Source organism: Dromiciops gliroides, chromosome 4, assembly GCF_019393635.1.
Source record: "Dromiciops gliroides isolate mDroGli1 chromosome 4, mDroGli1.pri, whole genome shotgun sequence".
In the NCBI taxonomy this organism is placed as follows: domain Eukaryota; kingdom Metazoa; phylum Chordata; class Mammalia; order Microbiotheria; family Microbiotheriidae; genus Dromiciops; species Dromiciops gliroides.
The window spans coordinates 279,799,086-279,826,285 of NC_057864.1; the positions used below are offsets into that span (position 1 = coordinate 279,799,086).

The window sequence follows — 27,200 nt, forward strand, 5'->3', positions numbered from 1 at the left end:
CCACTGAACAACACTGTCTCTCAGAAAATTTTATGGTTTTCTCAAAATGCCTTATAGCAATAACATTAAAAAAATTTTGAACAAGTTCAAGTATATACAAATATAAGGGTTATTATCTCTATTTTCTGATGAGTAAATTTAGGGTCAGAGAGGTAAAGCGTTGCTCCGAAAGTCACAAATCTGGTTAGGAACAGATTAAAATCCAAGGCTTATGAGGAAATAAGCAGTCCAAAATCTAAGGAATGCAGAATAGCACAGGTACTACAAGAATTTTATTCTTTATCCCCAGGTTAATTAGCTCAAAAATCAACAGTAGTTATCTATTGCCACTAAAATAAAGTTCAAAGTTGTCTGCTGATATGTCAAGGTTAATAATAATGACAACAATGACAGGATTGCCATCTTTCCAACTTTATTGTATATTACTTTCTTCCTAGTAAGCTTCATTCTCACTAAACAGGAATACAGTTAGTTATTCAGGGATATATAGGCTTAGTTCCTTTACTCAAGTTTCCTTCTGCCTGGCATGTGCTCCTGCCCATCCTCTCTCTATTCCCTGAATTCCTGAAAGACCCATAAAAACCAATCCATATGTTATCTCTCAGCAAATTACCAATGAATTCTTTGCTGATTTCCCTTTCTTATCAAATTCCCTTTGGACCTCAGAAAGCACTTTGTTCTACCCCTCCCTAATACACTTAATAGAATATTATGTGTGATAGTTAGCTGTGCTTGTATCTTTTCCACACCCGTAATGTAAGATCCAAGAGGACCGAGACTGGGGCTTACCTAAACTTTATCTAATTCACAGTACTCATGGTAATGTCCTGCACATAATAGATATTTTGAAAATATCTATTTAATGAATTTGTCTGGCATGTAAAAAAACATACAATTTACGAACCAAAAGTCATATGATTTTAACCATCCAAATCCCTATCCCTATTCAAATATGTTTTATGGATTTATATTCAAACAGGAATTTAAACTATCAACATTAGAATAGGTTTCTTGATGTTATCTCCCCCCTGGAATACATGATTCCCAGCTCAAATTTTGTAAAATCCCTAGAAATTTCAATGAATTGAATGGGCAATGGTAAAATTTCAAATAAAATATATTCTAACAAATTGAGAGAAATCAAAACTTCTGTATTTTTTCAATGACTATATCCATGCCTCTTTATACACAGATACATTAAACACATACTTAATGGGTCAGTGGTCTCAACAATTTTCACTCCCTCCCCAACAAGGCAGACTATAAAGCCACCAATGTCTTCTGATTATCTACAACCCTTGTCAGACCAACTAGGTGGTACAGTGGATAGAGCACTGGGCCTGGAGTTAGGGACACAAGTTCAAATCTGTTCTCAGACACTTACAAGCTGTGTGAACTTAGGCAAATGACTTAACCTATGTTTGCCTCAGTTTCCTCAACAGTAAAGTAGGGTTGATAATAATAGCACCTACATCCCAGGGTTTTTATGAGGAACAAACAAGATAATATTTGAAAAACACTTAGCATAATGCTTGGCACATAGTAAACACTATATAAATGTTAGCTATCATCATTGTTATTGTTCCATATCTTTCCATAATTCATCCATGATGAGCCAATATTCTGGAGACTTTCCTCTTGACCTTTTGAAATCACACGTATAGTGTTGTATCACAATGACTATAAATCTATTAGCCCTTGCCCTCACTACATGAACATTGCATTTATAAATCTGGATATATTTAATGTCACTTCATTTCTATAAACAAAATGTTATACCTTCCTTGGCCCCACCATAAATTTCTGTTTTGTCCTACCTGAAAATTAAAATTTTAATTCTTTAGAGAGTCTCTGTTAGAATATGATTTGAGGAATGTTGATTTTATAAAGTTTTTATTTGTTTACTTATTTCAGTAAGCAATTGACAGCATAGAAATACCAAACAGTTCCTGATACGTCATTTAGGCTATTCTCTTCTTCCTTGTTACTTGTGGACTATATTCAATCTGTCATGTATTTTCAATATATGTGAACTGATAAATCAGGTCTAAAAACTCAAAACTTTGAGTAGCTTACTTATACAAAATTATGTTGACTATGTTAGCCACAAATTCACTATTCCATCAGGACAGTTACTGATTTTCTATGTGTGAATCTGGTATTGGAAGGCTAAATCAATTCAATTTTGAGAGGCCACATAGGTCCACTGCAAAATCTGTAAGAGAAGGCTCTATGAATAAAGATTATCTTTTTTGAGTAGAGTCAAGAAGCAACAATATATACTCAGACACAGGTGTCTAAACTTGAATAACTATGTTAATGATTGTCTAAGACTAGTTAGATATCTGTTTATCTCCCTTGCTCTGCTGTATTATTTTTGAAATTATTGATCTTCAAACTCATAATTATATCCTATAAAATGTATCTTTTGGCCTGAAGTGTGTGCAAATGGAAGGACGAAGATAAGAGGTAGATGGGTGCTAAGACTGAAAAGTCACATCTATTAGATATGGCAGAGGAAGGTAGACAAATGCTTAAGTAACACGACAGACTATAAATCACTGTAGCTAGGGAGCTAGGACTCGTAAGAAGAGCTTCTAGGCTTTGGTACCTCGCATGGTGTTCAGTGATGAGAAAGAGTAGTATAAACTTATGGTAATATGAAGGTAGTATAACAGTGAACTTTTGGGGACGGAAGGTCAGTCTCCTGAGACAGCATTAAGTGAAGAATTTGTTGCACTGATAAACCAATGAAATGAACTAATGAAAGAAATAATATTTTGTTAATTTTTCTCAGCTTAGTTAGTTATAGGCCACCTATAGCTCTGTCATCTGAGAGCCAACATAACTGAGTGCAAAAAGTCTCACCACCAAAAGTTTCAACACCAGGTGATGAATTTATTCTGATAGCAACTCAAGAAAACCATCTACTATGACTTCCATCACTGAAGTGCCATATAAAAGTGAATTACCAATGAAGGCACAGAGCATTTTTATATGCTGAAGTATAGTTAATGGAGCTCTCTCTCTCTCTCTCTCTCTCTCTCTCTCTCTCTCTCTTGCTATCTATTTATCTATCTATCCATCTATCTGTCTATCTATCTGTCCATCAATCTGTTCATCTATCAATATACTATCCATTTAATTAGTTCTCTTCTGATCTTGCCATGAAAGTGTGACTAGGTTCTCAAAAGCCATACCAGTGAAATGAAGCAAGGGAAGATCCAGTATGGAAAAGGGAAACAAGTTGGAATAACAGATCACTTATATCTCTCATCTAAATACCAGCCTAAATGAGTTTAGAACACATCATTACCAGAAGATTGAAATACAAGATAATATTTTTTACTTGGTAAAATAACCTACAAAAATGAAGATATAAAAAATTACTAGGCATATCATTGATTTTGAGGTAGAGAAGGACCTTAGGGATTATCTAGTTCAAAGCTCATTTTACAAATGAGAAATTTAAAACTCAAAAATGTTGATACTTACTGAAGGTTAGAAAACCACAGGAATTCATACAAACATATATGCATGAATACAAAAATATATACATAAACTGTAAACATGTGCTCGTGTGGATACTGCTGAATATATATAGGTACATAGATATTTTAATATACAAAATATATTAAAATAATATAGAATAAAGTACATATATGCTTTAAAGTGGTAGAAATACTTGTACTTTTGAGCAGTGTGGGAAACACTCTGAAAATTACCAACTTTTTTCTCACCTCAGCATGTAGACTATACCTATCAGACATTTTTTTTTCATTAGAAAAGGCCTGAAACCTCAAATTCAAATGACCACATATCACTGAAAAGCAATGAAGTACAGTAGGCTGAAGGTCAGTCTTGAAATATGTAAGATCTGTATTCAAATCTTGCCTCTGATTTAATACCTCTATGATTAGAATTGTCACACAAGTAGTGCCTTTCTAATGGAAAATTGCTACTAAATTTAAAAATATACTCATATGAAGACTGAAAAGCAGTAATGATCAACACTATACAAAATTAATGCCTCATCTGTATCAATTTTATGAAGTCGATGAGTGAGTTTTTATTTAACTAGATTTGTTTGAAAATTAGACGTCTTAGAAATATGTTTCACTGAACAAGAAATAATGAAATTATTGGGAAGTCAAATACAAATTGACTTAAATACTATTTGAATATTAGTGTGTTTGATATTTAACCTGTCAAAGAAATGCAATCCAGAATTATGATTACATAAGCAGATACTAATGTTTAACATGATAAAATACTTTACTAAAATTTCCCCATTAAATGTAACAAACAATATTAATAAAAACTATGCATCATTTGGTGTGTGTGTATACACACACACACACACACACACACACACACACATATACACTTAAAAGGAAGGAGGATAAAGTAAACCAGCAAGGAAAAGTGCATAGTTTGAAAGCTGTTGAAATTGTGACCTATGAGTGTGGAATGCTCTCTCCAAAATATTACAAGATGTCTTCTTTTCCTCAGACATTCCCCAAGTTTAATGTTATTAAGGAACATAGGAAGATTTCAAATAAAACTTATTCACAGGAAGAAGAAAGAAGTGACTGGACTTATATAATTAAACAACCACAACAACAACAAAAATAACAAGAACTAAAACCACAAGGACCTGAAGGAAATGGACAGGGACAAATGATTTTAGATTTTTTGCTGAATTTGAACCTATCCTCCTCTACCTTAAACTTTTCCCTTCTATCTGCTTGTGACCACATTTGTTTCACCACTCATAGGATCATGTTTAAAAATAAAATTAAGTCCGGTGGACCTGAGTTTAAATACAACCTCAGACACATGACATGTACTAGCTGTGTGACCCTGGGCACGTCACTTAACCCTCATTGCCCCCCCCCAAAAAAAAAAGAAAAGAAAAGAAAAAATAAATAAAATTAAGTCCAGAAATCATGTAGCACAAATCATTCATTTTCAAAATGAAGAACTGAGGCCTGGAGTGTTTAAATGGATTTTCTGAGGTGGCACAGTTTTTACATAGAATATGTGGGATTCTAATTTAAGTCTTCTGATTTGAAATCCATCAAAGTTTCCATTGTATTATGTTCTGTTTCTCTTCTTGAACTCTGTTGATAATGGTATTATCTCATACTTCTTATCTGTACCCCTTCTTCCTTCAGTCCTTTGTCTTAATCCCAATTCACTAACCTCCAACTTGGCAATGCTACTGAAAAGGCTTTGACAAGTTAGGCCCAACCCATGGCAGATTCTGCTCCCAGCTCCCACTAGTGGGTAGGGTAATAAGGAGCAATTCTTGTATATGGTTAGCATTTTTATGTTATACAATTTGAAACAATACAATGAGTGTTGGATTTTGGAGTAAGACAGCTGGATCTTGAAGGCCAGCTCTGTTACTTACTACTAGTCATGTGACTTGGGGCAAGTCAGGGGGAATAATTGTTAATTGAATGGTGGTTTTGATGTTCACTATTTCTGAAATTAAGAGTTGGTTGTTTCACTTTTCTTAGCTTCAATAATCACATCTTTTAAAATCAGGGAATCAGAATACATGAATGCTGAGGAGATGCCCAAATATCTCCTCAGCATTCATGTATTCTGATTCCCTGATTTTAAAAGATGTGATTATTGAAGCTAAGAAAAGTGAAACAACCAACTCTTAATTTCAGAAATAGTGAACATCAAAACCACCATTCAATATTATGACTTCAAGTCAAGGTATTTTCCATTATTTAATTATTGTCTCAACTCCTCTTGGCACCAGTTTTTTCTCTTTTTTCATAAGAAAGAGATGAAAATATTTAAACTACCTCTTGGCAGAAAATAAAGTTTTGTTAAATGTACAATTTTATCTAAATATGGACTAGACAATGCACAGGCATATTCACATATGAATTTATATAATATATTATATTACATATATACATACATGTATACAAATATACATGCATATGTAAAATGCATGCATATAATATATCTAATTGCACATATGTGCACCCTATATGTTTGTATATATGTGTGTATATATATATATACAGACATGTATGTGTATGTAAATATATCTCTTTAGTGTATTCCCAAATGCATGATGTTATACATATCTCTATTTGAAAATCATATACCTTATATGCACATTTAGCATTTTACTATTATATATATAAATGTACACATATGTACATTTATATAAGAGTAAAAAATACAAATACAAAAAATTACAAATATGGATATAAATATATATGCATATGTATGTGCATGTTTATTTAGAGAAAGAGAAATAGACATATATTGTGAATTTATATAACATACATCCATGCATATATGCACCTTTCTTTTACCTTATAACAAAGCACAGGAAATCTTAGGTTTAGAATTGGAAAGAAGTCTAGATGTCATTCTCTTCAAATTCACCACATTTTACACATGAGCCAACTTCACTAAATTTCCTCTTCTTTATTTTTAAGAGGCTCCTGAATGCATAAGTTTAACATTCAAAGAGGCCTCAGAAGTAATCAATTACCAGTCAGTCCCGAGTTTAAAGATAAGGGGTATGAAGCACAGGGAACTGAAGTGACATATTTGGTCCATAGTCACACAAATTAATAATCAGAATATCTGGGATTTGCACATAGATCTCATGATTTAAATCCCATTTTTCAATGTTGGCCTCTTCAAACAGTTAAAAAATTTGCCCTTTTTGTTAGTATTAACATTGAACTAGACAAGTCAGTAGATTCTCTGAACAAGAGACTTAATTTGGTGAATATAGTATCTTAAGAATGAACATTTGTTAGTATAAAATGTGCTATGTATTCTAAAAATAGCCCAACCTTTTAAACTTGAGTTTCATTTTTATAAGATAGTGAATCTTTTTGGGAAAAAAAATTACTTAACATTAAAATGTTTTCAGGCTATACAATTTGGAACTAAAAACATGTATAAAAGAAAAAAAATAGGATTCTCACTTCAAGCCAACATGTTACATGTGAAAATGTGGAAATATGGAATTACTAAATCAGATAAATTAGGCAACTACTTTTATTTACAAATGATCCTCTTATTTTTATAAATTGGAAGCATTTCAGGGCAGCTAAGTGATGCAGTGGATAAAGCACTAACCCTGGATTCAGGAGGAACTGAGTTCAAATCTGACCTCAGACATTTGACACTTAATAGCTGTGTGGCTGACCCTGGTCAAGTCACTTAACCCTCACCGCCCCTCAAAAACAAAACAAAACAAATAAATAGGGATCATTTCAATGATAAACAATACTCTTCAAGAAAACTATCAAGGTTTACTTGAGTAGTGCTCTTAAAGAAGAAATTTTAAAATGTAGTAGGAAACTGTGAAAACTTTGGCTCAGGTTTATAAATAAATCAATAATTGTCTTATAAAATCATTTCTTTGGTGCTCTTCTATCTATCATCAAATGCATTAATACCTATGAGTAATGACTTTATTTGAGGTAGCAATATTATTACTTCCAGAAAGTCCTTCCAAAAGTGAACACATAAACTGAAGAAAGGAAGGGTCTTGGTCAGAGGGACAGACACACAAATTAATTGAGTGTCACCTTGGAAAAAAGAGAGAATTTGTCTTCAAGAGGAAAGACAGGGAAATATATTTTTTTTTCAGTTTTTCATTTTTCCAAAAGAATTGCTTATAGTAAAATTATGGATTTCCACAAATTATATAAAGGAAAATGAGTATGACATAGTTGTAACGAGTGTTAGATTTGGGGAAAGGAAAGTATCAGAAGGCCTGGCAGTTTGGTATGTTGTAAAATTCATGGGAATTAAAATCAGAGATCTAGATTTAAATCCCATGTGTCACTTTAGGCAAGTCACTTCATTTCTCTGGAACCCAGTTTCTACAATCATAAATGATGGGGCTGAACTAGATGACATCTGAGGTCCCTTCCAGCACAAAAATTATGTTCTATTGATTTTACAAACAGAAAAGGGAAATTGAGTGAAGTGGGATGAGAAGGAAAAAGGAAAGAGAGTCAACTAAGGATCATCACTTTCAAATGCTTTTAGCTTAACCAACCTAAAAATCCATGAATGTTTCAATAGTAAAACTGGGCACCTTGTGAATAATTCACAGATTCTGTTCTGTAACTTTCTTTCTCAATTAGCAATGTCTTCTATTCACTTTTTCAGTGCAGACATTCAGTTCCTGGTGACAAATGAAATGGTAAACCATGGCAATGGGCCTTTTGAAACCAAAAGAAAAGACTGTCACTCCTAAACTACCAGCTATTTCCTTTTGAATACAAACATACTATTTCAGGTAATTCATTTAGCTTTTTCTAAAGGCACCTTGTATAACCTTGCAAGTAGAGATTTGTAATGTAGCAGGCTGTTATCAGACAGCTAACATATTCTGCCTCAGCTAGATCTAAAACAACATTATTCTGAGGGGTCTATGCATTTAGAAACCCTATTGGGAAAGGCCTCTTAAGATCAGTTTCATGTCCACTTATCCACTTTCCCCTTTCAATTTTCTCAGGAGGATGAGGCAGGAATAGTGTTATTTACCATCTGGAAAGAAAGTCATCTCTCACTTCCCTCAAACAGATACATACATGCAGAGACACACATGCATTCACACCTTGGGATATTCATCATATGATTCCCAGATAACTCATGTATGTTAGTGTTCATCTCACTGAACTTAGACAAAAAGAAAAAAAAAGAACCTAGATAACTGGATATACCATCCTTTTCCAATTTCACTAACAAGATACTCATTTAAGTTTGTGAATAACCCTATCTACATATCTTTTTCTAACACTGATTATAATACACCACCAGAAGGGAACACTACCTTACTTAAATATCTCATCAGACAGTCTTTAAAAGTTACTATAAACTTATATGAATTGATGCAGAATTATGAATTATGAATGTAGAATCTGACAATATGCATAGTGACTAGTAAAATGAAAATGGAAATACTAACAATGAAACAATTGAAAACAAGTGCTTCAAAATTATAAATAAAATTGGCCTTAAATGAGAGGGAAAAGAGGGCATCTCCCCACCATATTTTTGTAAAATTACTAGATTTAGAGTGTTGAACACTATACACAATGTCAGATTGTTTTTAATATCTTGGTTAGTTTTGCTGAATCAGTCTTTTCTCCTCCTCTTTTTTATTCTTTATTATTAAGCAAGATTTTTTGAAAAAGAAAGAGAAGGGAGAAATATGTTGGGAACTAAAGGTGATATAAAACCAAAATATAGGATTAAAAAATAAAGTTATGTTAGCTGAAAAATTGTTTGCCTAATCAAGTAAAGGTGCCTATTTCTGAACAAAATGGATCTAGAAGGAAGTAAAGATACTCAGTTCACATTGATAGAGATATGAAGAGGTATTCACTTAAAGTCAGAAGTAGCTTCTGGCGATGGTACCTCTGGCAGCAGAAAAGAGAGCTATTTATTCAGAGAGCTATCCTTGGCAATCAAGAATTGGGTAACAGAAAGAAAACACTGGGAACTCATCTGAGCCAGTCACTTAGCAGAGATGTATGCTGGGAAAAGGTGTAGCAAGGCCCCATAAAAATAGAAAGGACTTTGGGGATGTGCAGTAACATGTTTACTGTCTTGACTATGTATTTCTGGCATGTATGTCTCACTACCATTATACTATTAGTTTTTATATATAGTCTTCTCATGGATGCCATTAGTGTTTGTGAGAGAATGTAAGCCAGGTTAATATGTGGGAATATTTAGTAGTTACTCTTCTTATTATGTCTTTTTAATAGATAACCATTGCTAAGAACATATATTATCTCTTGCAGGACTGCCATTGAGAAGGTGCAACCTTGTGAAGTATCCAAAAGGCATCCCTTGAATCTTGAGGTCATGGCCACAATTCGGGACCAAGTTAACAACTGTGAGTATAAGTGTAATTTGAGGGTATAGCCCAGAGATGGCTATTACAGGTACATGATGTCCTTTCACTTTCACAAAAGTTGACAAAGTTTGTGCTTCCCTAGCAAAATGCTCAAGAATGCATGGTTACTCCCATGCTGTGACTGGACATCAGAACAGAGAGAATAATTTCCAGGTCTAAAAATTTGGAAAGTTAGAGGTAACTTTGGAGTAATCATGAATTTTCTCCTCCAGGGGAAAGGGAGAACCACCATCATCTTGCTACAAATAATTCATTACCATACAATCATTATGAGTATGCAAAATGGTCTTACAACATATCTTTATTTTTAGACTTTCCCCTGCAATGGCACATAAATTGTGTAAAAAATTACTGAATTTTAACAAATTCTGTTATTATAATCCTAAAATAAAATCTATCATTGTAAACATGCTTTGTGTGGGGGAGGTGTGAGTGAATGTTTGTGCATTGAGACAGAAAGTAAAAGAACTTGAACAATGCAATCGTAAAAACACCATGAATGAGAACAACAATTTATGTTTTCTTCTTATAAGGTAGATAGATGTAATTTAATGTGTTTTATTTTGTGTTAATGTTTTAAGCAAACAAGTATTTCTAAAATACTTACTATGTGTCAGACACTAGCCTATGTCCTATGAGACAGTACCTGCTTTCAAGTAGTTTACAATCCATCAAGATGATACACTGTTGGATATAGGTTAATATATACATGAATAAATATATGATATATTTATAACCTAGAAAGTAAGTTTAAAAAGTGACTTTGATAGAAGAGGCACTAGAAACACGGGTAATAAGGAAAGTCTTCTCTTAGGAAATAATTCAGATTAGAAGGGAGTTAGGATTAGATGGGCAGAGGTGAGGAAGGAGAAAATTTCATGCTTGACAGACAAACTACAAAAAATAAGGATGGTGGAAACAAGAATGTCCTAAACAGAGAATAATAAATACTCCATTTCAGCTGAAATGTAAAGACGATTATAACTATTAATGTGTAATCAAAATGTAATGGGGGGTGGCTAGGTGGCACAGTGGATAAAGCACCGGTCTTGGATTCAGGAGTTCCTCAGTTCAAATCCAGCCTCAGACACTTGACACTTACTGGCTGTGTGACCCTAGGCAAGTCACTTAACCCCCATTGCCCCGCAAAAAAAAATAAATAAATAAAAATAAAAATGTAATGTGTGGCCTCACTACAACCGGTATGTGAAAGGCTTTGGATAATCACTGAAGTTTCTTGAGAAGGGAATTACATGGTCAGACCTGTGCTGCTTTGGGAACAATTAGTTTGTGAAGAAGAATGAATTAGAGAAGAGAGAGGCTAGAAACATGAAGAGCAATTAGGAGGCCACTGAAATAATACAGGTGAGAGAAAAGGTGGATAGTAGTAGTAGTAGTAGACCTCCACCAGTCATGGATGACCATGGATCAGCACCTTGAAGAGCCACAGGCCACAGTGTGGCTGTGCAGTCCTATGTGGGAGCCGCGACTCCTGAGTGACTTATAACCGGTAACTGCCACATCCTGTGTTGTATCTACCCCACAAGGTGTAGCTGGAGTATCCTCTCCAGGGCACTGGACTACGCAGATCAATATGGAAAACAAGCTGTTGCCCATGCAGCACGTTTTCCCTCTCTGTGACATTGGTAAATTCAAAGGAGAAGCAGAGCCAATACAGTTTGGCACCAGTGCCACCACAGGAGTTGCCAGAGAGATGTGATGTCCAACATCCAACTGCCTAAGGGACTCTGACTCCTGATTTTTCCTTGGGGTTAACTCCTGAAGCCTTTCCCATATACGGGTATAGCCGCAAGGCAGTGGAGGTTTAAAATCAGGGTTCCTTCCCCTAGGTGGGTTGCCTGCCAAGGTACGTCCTAGGATTATGGTAGTCTGAATTGGGAAAAGGGGAAGGATGAGAGAGATGTGAATATGAGGAGGGGAATGAAAGTATAGACAAAAGCATGATTCCAAGGTTATGGTCCTAGGAGTCTGGAAGGATTTATTATTTTCTATGGAATTATTACAATTAGAAGGAAAAAGAAAATAAATTCCACTTTGTGTATGTTGAATTTGAACCATCAGTAAGACTTCTAGGCAAAGATGTCCATTGGTTAGTTGAGGATATGGAATTGGAAGTCAAGAAATAGAATAGGTCTATGTATACAGATTTTGGTCTTATTTGCATCAGATGACAGTTCTCAGATTTTTCACAACACAAATCATTTTTTTTCCTGAACATTATATTATCCCATCCCAACTGGAAGTCTAATTACTTCCATTAAAATGTCAGTGGTTTGAGGGCAAAGACTATTTAATTTTTGTCTTTGAATTCCTACCATTTAAAACACTACCTTGAATATGTTATTGACTTCAAAAAAGTGGAATTGTATTAACTTATTCCTGTTAATTTAGTTTGGTTTATATTTATCTCAAATCATGACTCAGAGATGTTTCCTAAGGAATTATGGTTCAATGTTTAGTTATTATCTTTTCTGGAAGCAACACCATTGTGTTTGGCATAGTTCAGGTATTATAATTTTCATGGAAATCATAGGAAGATTCAATATATCTAATAAATTCAACCTAATGCAACTGTATTCATTTCTATGTGTAGTTAGAACAACATGCAGAGAATAATGGACCCACATTTTTTAGATAAATTTCTGAAATACACATATAGACACATATGTTTGCGTTTTCTAGTAGTGGAATTATATTGTGATGGCCAATAACTAAATGAAGGATTGATAATATTACAAGATGGAATGATCCTCTAGCAATCCTCTAGTATACTCCTCTACATACAGGCAAGATGCTATATAAACTACTACAGATTTTTTTTTTTGCCTTTTAAGTTTTTCCTCTGTATTTTAGCAGGAAAAAGGGGAGGTGTAGTGGGTAAATGTGTGATTTTATTCATTTGAGGAACTTCATATAAAAACTATGTCCATAGATGCAAACGAGTCACTCATATCAAGTTTATATATGCTCAGTAAATTAATTGGAGTAATGAAAGGTAAAGAAATTTGTCCTTGGCTATCCACTTAATAAATTTCAGAGGCAGGATTTGTTCATAGGTTGATTCAAAATTTGTCCCTTAATTCAACTCTCCTCTCTAAGGACTATAGAGCCTTTCTAGGATCTTATCATTTTTATTGCAGAAATTCTATCCTATCTAATTTAAATATCTCATATGGTCATTGAAGGTTCTACTTTCTCTTTTACCAAACACAAAAAAGAAATTAAAAGGCCATAAAAACTTCACACCCAAATCCCATATGATGCATTAATTTTCATGTGAAGTTCAGACCTACAGTTTATATATACAATATCCCAAGCCTTGTCAGATTTCAGCATTGCTAAAATGAGCCATCTCTAGATGAATGTGGAACCTTCTTTTTCCTTATTAGTGTTGACATGATTGGTACATAAGCACTTACAAGTATGATGGTAGTTTGACACTTGCACTTTAGGGATAAGTGCAAAATCACCAGCCATTTATACCCTCAGGCCACTTCAGAAGCATCATGTCAAGATTCCATTTTGTGACAGTACTGACAATGAATATAGCTCTGAGCATAAAGATAGGTTATTCTTCATATGCTGATGTAGTACTAGTGTCAATGGGCTGGTCATCAACAGTGCATCTACTTTTACTCAGGGTGGCAATATCAAATCTGTCTCTAAAAATCCCCTTTTTCTTGTTGAACAAATATACGAAAATAACTATAAAACTACATGGTCCACTATTAGCAATTATATGGTCAGAATGGTAAAACATAACTCTGCTATATAGGGTTATTAAGCTGTTCAGACAAAGAAAGTTCAGAAGGTAAAACAAATAGATGATTTTCTTACTAATTGTCACATAAACACCAGGAATACCTGTATTCAAATAGAACTAAAGTAAATTAGCACTTGACTTTTCATGTATTTCATTACTTTTGCTTAAGGAAACTACCATTTCTTTTTTAATGCACCTAGTTGTTGTTTCTTATGCAACCATGTTTCTTCATTTATTGAAAAGCTTTTGTTGATGATTGGTACATTCATAATAAAGAAAAGAGAAATTAATTTTTAAAATACCACTGTCTATCTCAAATGAAATGAAATATTTCTTTATTTTCATTAACTGTTTAAAGTTGGCAACTGATAGAAGATCAAACTAGTTTGCTTCAGCAATGATTAATCACTGAAGGAAGTTTAGTGTTAAGGATGAGAGCTTGAATTGGTTTTCATGCAAACAGTATTGTGATAATGAATAAATTTTTCTAGGTACTCTTCTGTTCCTGGATAATACACCAAAAACGATTGTGAAAGGAGAATTATGCCTGAGATTGCAAGCTGAGAAAATGCATGGTTCTAAGAGGAAAACAAAACAATGAAAAAAATATTACTGATCTTACTTTCACCTGTTTTTTGCCCACTCCAGAACTAAAATCCTTTTCTATTGTCCCCAAATTCAATAGGTCAAGAGAAAGAGTAATTGCATTCCTTGCTCCTGATTATGAATCTCAAACCATTCTTGTGTCACTGTCACTCAGCAATATGTCCTGCTTTGAGCTCTTTGCCATCTGACTTTATCACCAAGGTCCATTATCCTGTACAATTCTCCAGGTTAAGTCCTTAGTTCACAATTTTCTGATTCTTTACAAGCCCTGTCATCCAAGTTGGGGACTTTACCATACCCTTGAAATCCGTTCAGAAAACTCATCTTCTACTTCATAAACTACCATGACATATCTTGGCTCCACATGCTCTACCCACATGAATGGTCAATGCTTAGATCCTACAGTCACAGATTATTTTCTGATTGCAATTATCTTAAGCTATCTTAAGCTATAATAATATCTCTATTATTATAAACTCATATAGTTATATCCATACTTTCTATCTGTACTTCCCTATAAACTTTGACATCCTCTTAGAAAACTCACGCTCTACTTCATCAACTCCACTAACTTACATCTCCTTCAGCAATCCATATGCATGAGCACAGTTTAGGTGCTAATATTACATATTACTGTGTTACTGCCTTGACACTTATCTTCACCATAGCTTCTTTTCCTTCCAACATTCCCCCTTCTTCTAATACCCACAACTTTTGTCTCATTCTTTTTTCTTTACAATTTTGATCCTACAGTTAACAAATTGAACTAAATATTATCCTCTACTCTTAAATGCCTTTCCCCTTGTCCTATTACTAGTCACACCATTCCAAACTCCAAATAAGGTTTACCCCAACAATTGTGACTTCTCTGCTCCTATTCTTGTTCTGTTGAATGTTGCTAGGGAAATCCATAACCATGCCAACTGGGTTAACTAGAAATTGATGTTATCTAATATCAACTGGACCCTCCCTGGTGCAGGCAAATCATTTATTCTTCCCTGATTGATTCTTTACCACGTCTCACAGTAGCTGTTCTCTCTTCAACTCCCTGTACTTCCTGCTTCCCCATGTCTACTAGCTGGTGGTCTCATCTCTTATTTTACTGAGAAAATATAGATAACCTGTGATTAATTCTATCTTCTTCCTTACTTCACCCCTCAAAACTCATTGCATCATTTCCTATTTTTCCTGATGTTCAAATATTTGAAAAGAAATAGCCTTTCTTCCCTAGACCAACTCATCTACCACTAGTGCTCTTAAATACATCCCCTGTTTTATCTTACTGGAACTTACCTTTCACTCATCCCCTTCTGTTTTTCTCATATCCATTTCTTCCTTGTTCATTGACCATTACCCCTTCCCTGTTTCCTATGGACACAGGTTTTCCTCATGATTGTGGGCAGTAACTAGATATGATATTGTCATATCCTAAAGCAGTAATTCTATATCTCTTCTCCCTTTCACAGCAAAACTCCTGGAGTTGTCTTTGATTGCTTCATTCATCCCAACTTAATTTTGACCCCTTTTAAAAATAGCTTCCAACAGTGTCACTATGCTGAAATTGTTCTCTTCAAACTATATAATGTGGAACTGGCTTTAATGGGGTTATCAGAGGGGTAAAAACCTGGTCCAATTGGATCTGGAGGTGTAATGTACATACATACATACATACATACTACATATGTGTGTGTGGCTATCTATGTGTGGGTATAACATTTAAAGTTGCCCTCACAATACAAAATGTTTTTACAAAGATGCCCTTTATCTCTGTTCACATTCTTCTTTAATTCTCCCTTATTTTTGATACTTTTAAACACTTACCCCCATTTTGCAGAATTACAGTATAGCCCTTATCTACCTTTCCATAATTCTATGATGTTACTCTCTACTCATTCTATGTTCCAGAAAAACGACTTATTATCTGTTCCTCAAACTTGATATTCCATATTTCTCTGTCTTCACATAGGATATTAAATGTCTGAATGCTCTACCATCCAATTACCATTTTTTAAAATCTCTAACTTCCTTAGAACCTCAGCTTGGTTGCTATCATCAATTCAAAAACATTCTCTGATCCCCACCGATGTTAATTCTCTATATGTCTCTCTGTCCCTGTCTCTGTTTCTCTGTCTCTTTATCTCTCTGTATTTCTTTTTCTCTCTGTCTCTCTTTCTCTTCCCTCCTCATATTGTTTTGTATTTTGTCTCTGTGTGCACATCATAGAAGGTGAGTTCCTTGATGTTGGGGACTGTTGCATTTTTATCTTTATATCCCCATCTCCTGGACAATGCCTTGAACATAGTAGACACTAAGTAAATGTGTTTTTTATTTAATTTATTATTAGTAGTATTGGCTTCTACCTTGAAAGCAATGTATCTTCTACTACTAACTCAGTGTCTAGGGGTTCCATAGGAGGATTAAAGTGCACCTATTATTAATACTGAGAATTAATTTACTGTAAAATTCAACGGTTGCTTCTGATTTTACATTGTTCCAGAAAATAAATTACTCTTGATATTGCCTTTCTCTTGTCCTACTTCCATTCTAGTTATTCCTAAATTCAAAAAAAAAATCCCCATTACTGACTATGCTTAGTTTGCCTCACTAAAAATACTAACTTTGTAATGTATCTTTTGAATATGATTGCTATGCTACGAACTGCCCACAAGTTTTGAAAATGTCCAATTAGACATTTTGTTGTCCCTAACCTACCATTTAACATATACCACTTCACATAAAACATAACTTCATAATCTCAGCAGTAATTCTTGTATGCCCGAATCCACCAAGACAGCTGCTCTCTCTTAAATCACTTCACTGTTGCACTGTTGTTCCAATACTAAAATGCCTACATATCAAACAGAAGTCCTATTCACCACTTTAGCCAAGCATTGTCTTAGAACACCTAACAATAATTCCTACCTTAAAATAGAAGTATATTTTCTTTTTCCAGCCTGCCTAGATTGTAATTTTCTTGAGTACAGGGACTAGGTAATTTCTCATATTATACCTTATAACTCTCCCTCTCTCAGAACTCTATTTGTTATAAGATCCTGAGCTGTGTAATTACACATTCCAAAAAAGGTTAGAGTAATGCAGCATAAATATTATTAAATTTTTAATCAGATGACACTGATTTATACCCTGAATCTGTTGGTTACTTCTTGTGTTACTTGGGAAATTTTCTTAGTTTCAGTTTCCCCATATGAAAAATTATGTAGTTAAATTAGATAATGACCACCTTCCCCTTCCTGTTCTAAAGATACAATTCTTTGATCTATGAACTCTGATTGTTTGACTATTCCCACTAATTTACACTGACCACAGTCTTCACCTTTACTTGGTCAGCAAGGAGCTTACTTCTAATGGATGCCTATGATATGTATATAGACAAGTAAATACAAAGAATTACAAAGTCATTTCAAGAAGGAGAGAACATTAACAACTGGAGCATCAGGAAGTGCCTCACCAAGAAGTTGACACCAGAGTGTGTCATGAAGGAAGGCAGGGATTCCAAGAGATAAAGGTGAAAAGGAAGTGCATCCTATATATGAGGAATCATTTGTGCTAAAGTATCATGTTGTTATTTATGTTCATGTCTACAAGGACCTGCAATTTAATTTCTATATCATTTCTTTGATATGATACTTACCTTTGATTATAAATGGTGTCAATTATGGGACTTGAACACAGGTTTTCTTAACTCCAATCCTGGTACTCTATCAACTAAGGCCTGGTACATTTCTAATATTGTTATCTTTCTATTCTTGTTGGAATTCCTCACTGAGATGGCAAGGGGACAGTCAGAGTGTTCCACCAGCATTCTTGTGATATTGGGGGAAAAGTGAGGAAGGCTATTGAGTGAACCCCTATGGTGACATTTTGGGAGGTCATGGATAAGAGTTGCATAGTATGGACAGTTATGGGTGGTTTGTTATTTACATCATTGTATGGAAATCACAAATCAGTGAGATTAGATATCCATTGGAGTCATTGAGTGTATTCCAGTCTTCACACTTAGACAGTGAACTTCTTGAGGGAAAGAATTGTATTATACCTCCTTCTATGTTCAGCATCCTAGCAAGATGGTGCTTTGCTCATAGAAGTTATAAATGACATCTGGTACTGATAACATACACAATTCATTTCAACTCCTTTCAGCAAACATTGACTAATGTGCTAAATCTGGGAATTCAAAGACAAAAGCAAAATAGGCCCTGCTTTGAAGGACTTTATATTCAATTGAAATGCACATTCAAACTAGAAAAAAAATTACTTTAACTCTGAATAGTGAATCTAACAATATCTTTGCATTATTATAAATAGATACACACACATATATGTATATATATATATGTGTACATGTATACATATATATGTATACTCAATATAATTACAATTTTAAATATCCCTACATGAAAGACATTTGCTCACTCTACTTCATGCATACTTTTAGGGGAAATTGTGTGTAGGAGGTAAGGTATGAGCACTAATTAATATACCTACAAAATTAATTCATTATTCTGACTAGAGCAAAAACGAAAAGGGACTATATCAGATCAGGAGAGCTTGAAAAGCTGAATGCAGGAAAGCGTGTGGCCTGCTTTACCAAAGTTAAGTACTCAAATCAAGCCTAATTCTGTGATAGGCAGTGTCTGTCTACATTAAGGGTCCTTTTATCCCATCCCCACTGTGTGCCTTGATTGCATGCTAGGACCTGAACTAGAGAGTAAGACAGAGGTCGTCCCAAAACCATTCCTAGGCTTGCCTCCTATGTTCAGCTTGGCCATGGGCCTGACAAGGTGCTGTCCAGGAGAGCAAGCTGCAGAGCACTGGATTTTCGCTAAGCCGATCTCTTGGGTGCTGCCCTGGGGACAAAGAGGTAGGAGAGCTGGCTTCACCTTCGTGCGGCATCCCCCACTTCTGTGTCCCGGTTTACTGCAGCTACCAGAATCTTCACCAGCCAGAGTTCTGCTGGTAGCAGATGTGGTGATGGCTGCTGCTACTATAGAAGCTTGGTCTATGGAGTGGGCACGAGCCATCTTTTCTCTCTCTTTGGCTACTGCAAGGTCCCTGTTATTAAAAATCTTAAAAGCAATGTCAAGGAGTTGTGAGGATGGGATCTGGGGACGCCATTCTAACTTCTGGAGCTCTCTCCTAATGTCAGGAGCATACTGGCTGATAAAATGAATATTGAGGACAGTTATTCCAACATCTCTTTAGGGGTCTAGGTTGGTATATTTCTTCAGAGAGTCCGCTAAGCAGCTCATGAAGACAGCAGGATTTTCATCAGACCCCTGTGTTATCTCCCTCACCTTTCCATAATTGACTTGTTTCTTAACCCCCCTTCTCATTCCCTCAACTAGGCAGGTGACCATGTGATTTCTACGAGCTCTGCCTTCCCTGTTATCATAGTTCCATCTCGGTTCTATGACCGGGACAGCTGTAAATCCAGGGACCCCAACCCAATTTCCAACCTGCGAGTGTTTATCCCCAGCTTGTACCGCCAGGTCCCAAATTTGTTTTTTCTTGTCAGGGGTACAACAGCTGGCAAGAATAATTTGCAAATCGGTCCAGGAAAGGTCAAAGCCATCTATGAACTTTGTGGGGTTCTCTTTAATCTGACATGACCTGCTTATAGAAAAAGGGGCATGCCTTAATGTTGTGCCCTTCCCAATGGGAAATTCCCTTAATGGAAGCAGGGAAGCAGTGGGAAACACTGGTAAGGACCTGGGTTGGGGAGATAGCTCAGGTGGAGACAGAGGATTGGGCGCAGGGTCCAGTTGGGGAGGGGTGACAGCCTTTGGCTGTGGAGTAGGTGGGGGAGGGGAAACAGTCTTTGGCTGCAGTGTGGGTGGAGATGGGGAAAGGGAGATGGGCATAGGCGACTGCAGATTAGGTAAAGCAGATGGGGTCGGCTGAATGGAAAAAACAGGAGAAATGGGAACATATTGGAGTTCCCCCATATTGTAAATGGCGTAGAGGAGGATAGAAGGAGACTGATATCCACTCCCCATGTGGCACAGGGAATTGGTTCTGAGATCAGCCAGTGGGCAAGGAGATGTCTCAGTCATAGAATGGTTGACCCATAGGTACGAAAGTAGGCGGGGAAGAAGGAGTGGAATGAGAAACAGGTAGGGAATGAGTTTGAGGAGGAGGGGAGTCTGAGGTCTCAGAGTAGGTGCCCGAAGGGTTACCTAATTGCTTGGACTTATGGTGATTCTCAACCGGCAAGGGGACATCATCCTTTCCCTTTGACTTCTGGCTTAAACTCATAAAAGCTGATACGTATGGAATCTCTGTCCATCTCCCTTCACGCTTGCAAAACTTGTCCAATTGCAAAATGGTATTATAATTAAGGGTGCTGTGTACAGGCCAATTTCCTTCACTTCCTAGAGGATAATGTGGCCATAAATTGTTACAAAAATATATCATACAGGGCAGCTAGGTGGCGCAGTGGATAGAGCACTGACCCTGGAGTCAGGAGTACCTGAGTTCAAATCCGGCCTCAGACACTTAACACTTACTAGCTGTGTGACCCTGGGCAAGTCACTTAACCCTAATTGCCTCACTAAAAACAAAACAAAACAAAACAAAAATGTATCATACATCCCTTTCTCAGGTTTTTAAGTTCCAATTTAGTCCAATCTCTTAGGATGCACCCCAGAGGTTAATTTTTCGGAACACTCCCTTTCTGTCCCATAACTGTCTAAGGAGAATAGTCTGAACCAAGAGCAGAGAGCTGGTAAGGGATAGACACATAAGTATAAATGTTCTTACCCAGAAACGTGTAGTCTGAGGGTCCGAGTGTGGTTCAGACATCTAGGAGTCCCAGGCTGCTCTCTGCTGTCGTGCAGACGCCAACTGTCTCTACCTCTCTGTGACTCAAATGGGAGGTTGAGTCCGGTGGGAGAGGGAGAAGGAGAAACCCATAAAGGGCTCTACCTCCAGGTTTTGTGTGCCAAGCGTGGTCCAGACGTCTGGTTGAGCTTTTGGCGAGGGAGGGAGACTCAGGCTGCCCTCCACTGTCGCGTGCAAAAGCTGACCCTCTCTCTACCTCTCTGTGACTCGAACGGGAGGTTGAGTCAGGTGGGAGAGGGAGAAAGGGAACCCAGAAGCGAGGTTCCCACCCCCCAATTTTGTGTGCTAAGAGGAAAGAGGAAAGAGGAAATTCCTGCATCCCTCCAAACGTTCGGGCACCAAATGTAATGGTGGGAATGGGGTACGGGTTGGGGTAGGGGTTGGGGTTGCGGTTCTTAGGAATTCCTCTTTAAAAAATTACACCCTCTTGCACACAAAAGTTAGTTAGAATAAGATGGTACTTTATTTAGAGCCAAGGGAAGAGAAGGGTGGGGCGAGGGAAACCATGAAAGAAATCCTTGAACTTTTCATGGGGAGATAGGCACAAAGCACATGGCTCAGAGGTACCAAATCTCCAATTCATTATTCTAATTGAGAAAAGTAATGATATACTATTATCTCTAATAACATTTGAATAAATACCTCTTTTATATACCTGTGCTGGCCAATAAAAATTACTATTTTGACTGATCCTTAGTAGATATATAAGAATAAACCAGTTTTGACAACTTAAACATGTTTTGTCTGCTTCTAAGAGTTTGGCTTGTATAACTCTGCAATTTTGATAATAGTTATCTTCCTTAATTTTGGCAGTATTCTGTTAAATGATCATGAGTCTCTCATCTATGCCCCTCTAATCCATTTTACACAACATAGATTAATCTTCCTAATATACCAATCTGATCATCATTCCACTGTTAAAAAAAAAATCAATGGCTACTCCTTGCCCATGAAATAAATTCATTACTCTACTTCCTGTTATTCAAATTTCCTTGCAATATGGCTGCAATTTGGCTTTTCAGTTTTAACTCAAATTCAGCATACTTACCCAATGTCCACACAGTATAGGTAAGTTTTTCTCATCTTTATGTGTCGTTATAAAGTTTCTTATGTCTAGAATCATGTGTTCCCATATACATACTTGCCTATTAAAATTATACAAATTCTTCAAGATCCAGCTCTCAGGTAAGAGTTAGCTATTCTATCTCAATACTCTTATAGCAATTTATACTTCTTACATTTCTTTCTTTTTTGTACAGAACTGTGATTCCACAAGTATATGAAACTCCAGATAAGGAAATTGAAGAATCTTAACTAACAAGCAAAGTCAGCATTTGAGTAGGGCCAACTGGAGGGATGTTATATTGTCATTGTGCTAACCTCTCAAAATTATCTTCATGCAACAACAAAATGTTTAAGTCAAAGGAACATACTGTAAGCCATCATTTCCCTAAATAAATTAAATTACAACACATTAAACTTTTCAAAACAAGATCTATAAAATCCATTCTAGATATTGGCAAAATGTATGGAATGCTTGAGTTGCTCCAAGAGTTTCCTGAGAATTCTCCCTGTTGTCAATATCCACAAGTAATGTAAGGAAAAATAATCACAGAAATTTTAACTCCACAGACTAGCTTAAGTCCAGTAAATGAGAATAGGCATTATTTGGCAATATATTGCAAATATCAAATCATAAACTATGTGAAATAACTGAGAATGCTAGTTGTTTACCATTACAAACTACAAGAAACCACTCTCTCCCTTCCCCAGGACATGGATCCAGGAAAAGCATTAAAAGCATTTTGAGAAACAAATCTTCTGTATCATTTTTATTGCTCTCATATTTTATATCTGCCAGCAAGACACTGAAATAAACACTGAAGCTTACTTTCCTGCTCATTGAAAATCTTTGTCAGTGTTTGTTTGTTTTTTTATAATGAGAAGGAAGAATCATTTTGGCTGTACCACTTCTACTAGTAACTTTGTCACATTAATGAATTAAGACTCTTCTATACAGCCCTGAAATCATCTCCAGAAAGCTTAACAGATGGTGCTGTGTAGGATAATTTGAGGTATCTAGTGTGATGTCTACATTAATATTCCCTAAAGATTCCAAAAATAGTTCACCTTGGTACTTTTTAATATTCATCCATATTTGGCCCTAGGTAAACTCAGAGTATACCACAATGGCATTCATTCATTTTACATATATATATGTAAAGATTTATGTATAGATGTATACACACACGTGTGTATAATGAACACTGACCAAAACTTGAGAAACCCAGGTGAAATCTTATATTCTATCCATTTCCTCTACTATATGAATTTGATTTGGCCCTCACTCTTTTGTTTCTTTCTTTTGATATTTCTTCCCAATGCTTTCCCCCTTCTTCACTCCTTTGTAGAAGCAGTGGACGCCTCCCCCTGCTGGGAGAAGATTAAATTACATGGCAAAACAGAATGTGTCCCCAGTAGACAGATTTGTAATAAAGTACACAAAGTATTTTGATTGTCTTACCAGGGACAGTAGAACTATGAGTTATCTTTAAAGTGTTTCTCTTAAACTACAATTGATTATTTTTGTTGGAAGTGATTATTAAGGATAAAGCCCATTTTCCCAAAAAGAACTCTTAAATAGCAGATCAGATTATGTATGTATTTACTTTCTTAAAAACAAAAAACAAAAACAAAGTTTCTCCAATGGTACTTTTTCATATGTTTGTTTATACTTTTTAAAAATTTTTCCTGATTTTATTTAACAGGAGAAGAAAACAGCATAAATATAACTGACTTTTCAACTTCCATTTGTTCAGCCTTTCATTGAAAAACCAGGATTGTAGAAACTATGAATGCAACCTTCATTCTTCCAAATTCTCATGGATTAAGTTTTTCAGACAATTAAATTAATTAAATTGTGCATTGTAACTATTCCAAAAATGACTTTAGTAATTTTCTTATTTAGTAAAATTGTAGAGAAGGGAAATACACACATATACATGTATGTGTATATGTGTGTATACATACACATATATGTGTACATGCATGTATATAGACATGTCTATGTGTGTATATGTATGTATATATACATGCATGTGCATATATATACTTTTGAAAGTTCAAACATTAATCAAACTTTCATCTACATATTTATGATGTAAAATAAATGTATTGAAAACAAGGCTTAATTGTGTATGAAATGGAATGCACATTTTTCTATATAAAGAAATCTATTCATACAAATAAAATAAATGCATTTCATGTTTCATTAAAAAAAAAAAACTTTTCATTTAATTTAGTCTACACTAGCACACAGGAGCCCAAGCTACATAACTGTGTTCTGACTACTTTGATAATGAGGAAATTAATAATTGATAAACACCCCCCACAATTGTAGTTGCTTTAAAAAATATTGATCACAACTAGCCATTATTGTTGTGATTTTTTAAAAGTTGTAGTTAAAGAGCATTAATTGAACCGAAATTTATCCATTTCTTTAATCTTAACAACATACAAGTGCCTTCCTTCAGGAAGACTCCTCATTCATCCCTAGGAATGTAATGTCTTTCACGTTATAGGTTCACAAAAGAAAATGCATACTTTGTAAAACAGCTGTTCAATTGGCGAAAGTGTGTCTGGGTATATCTTGCCCAGAACCTAATCATCACCCTTGAAATAGATTTACCAGCATCCCAGCTTATGCTTCCCGACATGTAAATACATATATACGTGTGGTTTCAACTGGCTTACTTAGTAACAAGACTTAGATCTGCTATGGTAAAGACTGTCTGATTGGCTTAAAGGGCATCAGATTACTTCCAAAATGCTGCGGAAACGCTGGTCGGTGGTGAAAAGATTCGTTAAGGATCAGGGGTGGAATCCTACCGGGAACATAAATGACTTTCTGACTGATCATCCATCTATCTCCCTCACTCCCCAAGTGCCTTAATTTCTGCAGACCGCCTTTCCACTTTCGGCTTCTTCCATAGACAATCATTGAACCCTTATTAGAATCCTCCTTACCCATTATCCTGACAGGTCACAATCTTGGTAGCTTTTCTCTCATGGGTTGAGTCCCGATTTAAAATGTAAAACGCAGAGGAAGAAGAGGAGGGCGGGGAAACATCTGCATGCTCCCTAGCCCTGACTCTTATCTGCCAAGGATGCTTGGTGAGCCAGTGCCTAGGCAGCCAGGAGAAGATAGGTCTCCTTCCCCAACTTCACTTCTCTCACACCACACCAGCCAGGCACGAGCCGGCCAGCCAGTCGATACCTGCCCATCACGCGCCAGAACGGAGTCTTACCTACCTTCGGCCAGGAGGCGCGTTGCATGCACGAAGGATGGATCCAAGCTATCTTTCTCTGCCATCAGCTCAGGCAGATATTTCTCCTGTTCCATAGCGGGCACTCCGGCGCGGCGGTCAGCTCGCAAAAGCTATAAAGGCGCTGCTCAAATGCAGTGGCGCCTGACGCCTCTCCCCTCCTCCTTCTCCCCTTCCTTCTCCTCCCCGTCCTCCCGCTCCGCCGCCTCCTCCTCCACCTCAGCCGCCGCCGCTACTGCCACCGCTGCCGCCGCCTCGCCTTTGGCGCGGAGCTGGTCGCGGGGGCTCTCACTGGCCCATGCAGCTGTCGGGCTGGCTGTGCACTACCTTCTCCCGCCGCCGCTGCTGCCCCGCGCAGACACAGACCCCTCCAGTTCTCCCCTCGTTTTCTTTCTGAGCTCAGTCTAATAGCAGCGGCCTTAACTAGAGAGGCGGGAGAAAGGGGTCCCCCCACCCCACCTCTTCGGACTGCTCATTGGCCAGGGTGCCCGGGGAGGCGGGGAACCCAAAGAAGGTTCTGGTGCCGCGATTGGGCTGATATCTTAGTCTGACCGCCTGACGGGCAGACCAGAGCGGCCACTGGCGGGGGAGGGAGTCCAGCAGTGCAGAGCAAAAGCATCCTTCTAGGGACCACGACCTACCCTGCCTAGTGAGCCTGACGATTTCTATTAGAGTTCTGGGTAGCTTCCACCTGGACCGGTGTTGACAGAGAGGATACTGGCCCTAAATAAGATTCAGAGACCAGAATCTGGAGAAGGGAAAAGAAACAGTGATGAAAAGTGAATAAGGTCTAGATAGATAAGACACTATGGCTATAGAAAGACTCTCAAAGGCTGATTCGACTTCATCTGTTTCTCTAAGAGCACAGGAATCTTCTATAGTAAAAGCCTTCCAGAACTGTGAAATTAAAAATGCAGGCGACCCCTACCCTACCACTAACCCTATACACATAATTTCATAAAACCTGGAAACATAAGGACGATGGCTTGAGAAAGGAATTATTTAGATATCATAGGAACTTCAATGAAGCAAACAAAATGCCAGCTACTTAAGGCTATTAATGTGTGACGATCCTCTAGAGTACAAAAAATAGAGCAGTGTATTTGGTTTCTTTTCCTTTCTTTTCTTTTCCTTGCCTTTCTTTTCTTTTCTTTCCTGCCCAACTTCATTTATCTAGAAGCTAAATTTAAGGACTCGGATAAACAGTTCAGGAAGGAATTCAGAAAGGAATTCAAGAAAGGGACAGAAAACTAGGTAGTTCTTATGTGTCTTTCCCTTCTTCTAAGGGTACATAGCATTGATTTTGGACTACTACTGTGACAGTTAACTAACTATCACTCTAGACTCCAGAGCTGAGAGGATTCAGTGTTAAGGTGTCATCTATACTACTGGAATAGTGGCTCACAAAACACAAGAGTTCCATATGCAAAACAGCCCTAGCAATATAATGAAACTTCTTGCAAAATTATTTTGTCCATTTTAAAATTATTATTAAGTTATCCATATAATGTCATTGGGGTGAATTCTCACCCAAAAATGTTTCCCTACAGTCCTACAGTTTCCTTCCTTCCTTTCTTCCTTCCTTCCCTCCTTCCTTCCTTCTTTTCTTCAATCCTTTACAAAAGTCACATAGCCTTCCTGAACCCATTTCTTCATTCGTAAAATGGGGAAATAATTGAAACTGCTTCTC

General features: G+C 36.5%; 1 protein-coding gene across 4 annotated transcripts in view; it reads right to left on the bottom strand.

Annotated features, from left to right (window-relative positions):
- Nucleotides 1-25,612, bottom strand: part of KHDRBS2 (KH RNA binding domain containing, signal transduction associated 2) — an 840,272-nt gene extending 814,660 nt beyond the window's left edge. For all 4 annotated transcript variants that reach the window (XR_006352721.1, XM_043962345.1, XM_043962346.1 and 1 more), the window contains exon 1: nt 25,497-25,612. Coding sequence is in view for 3 of the 4 variants with exons in the window: in XM_043962345.1 (XP_043818280.1) it covers nt 25,497-25,587 (91 nt within the window). In the remaining variant the exon portion in view is untranslated. The remainder of the gene's footprint in view (nt 1-25,496) is intronic.
- Between the last annotated feature and the right edge of the window lie 1,588 nt (nt 25,613-27,200).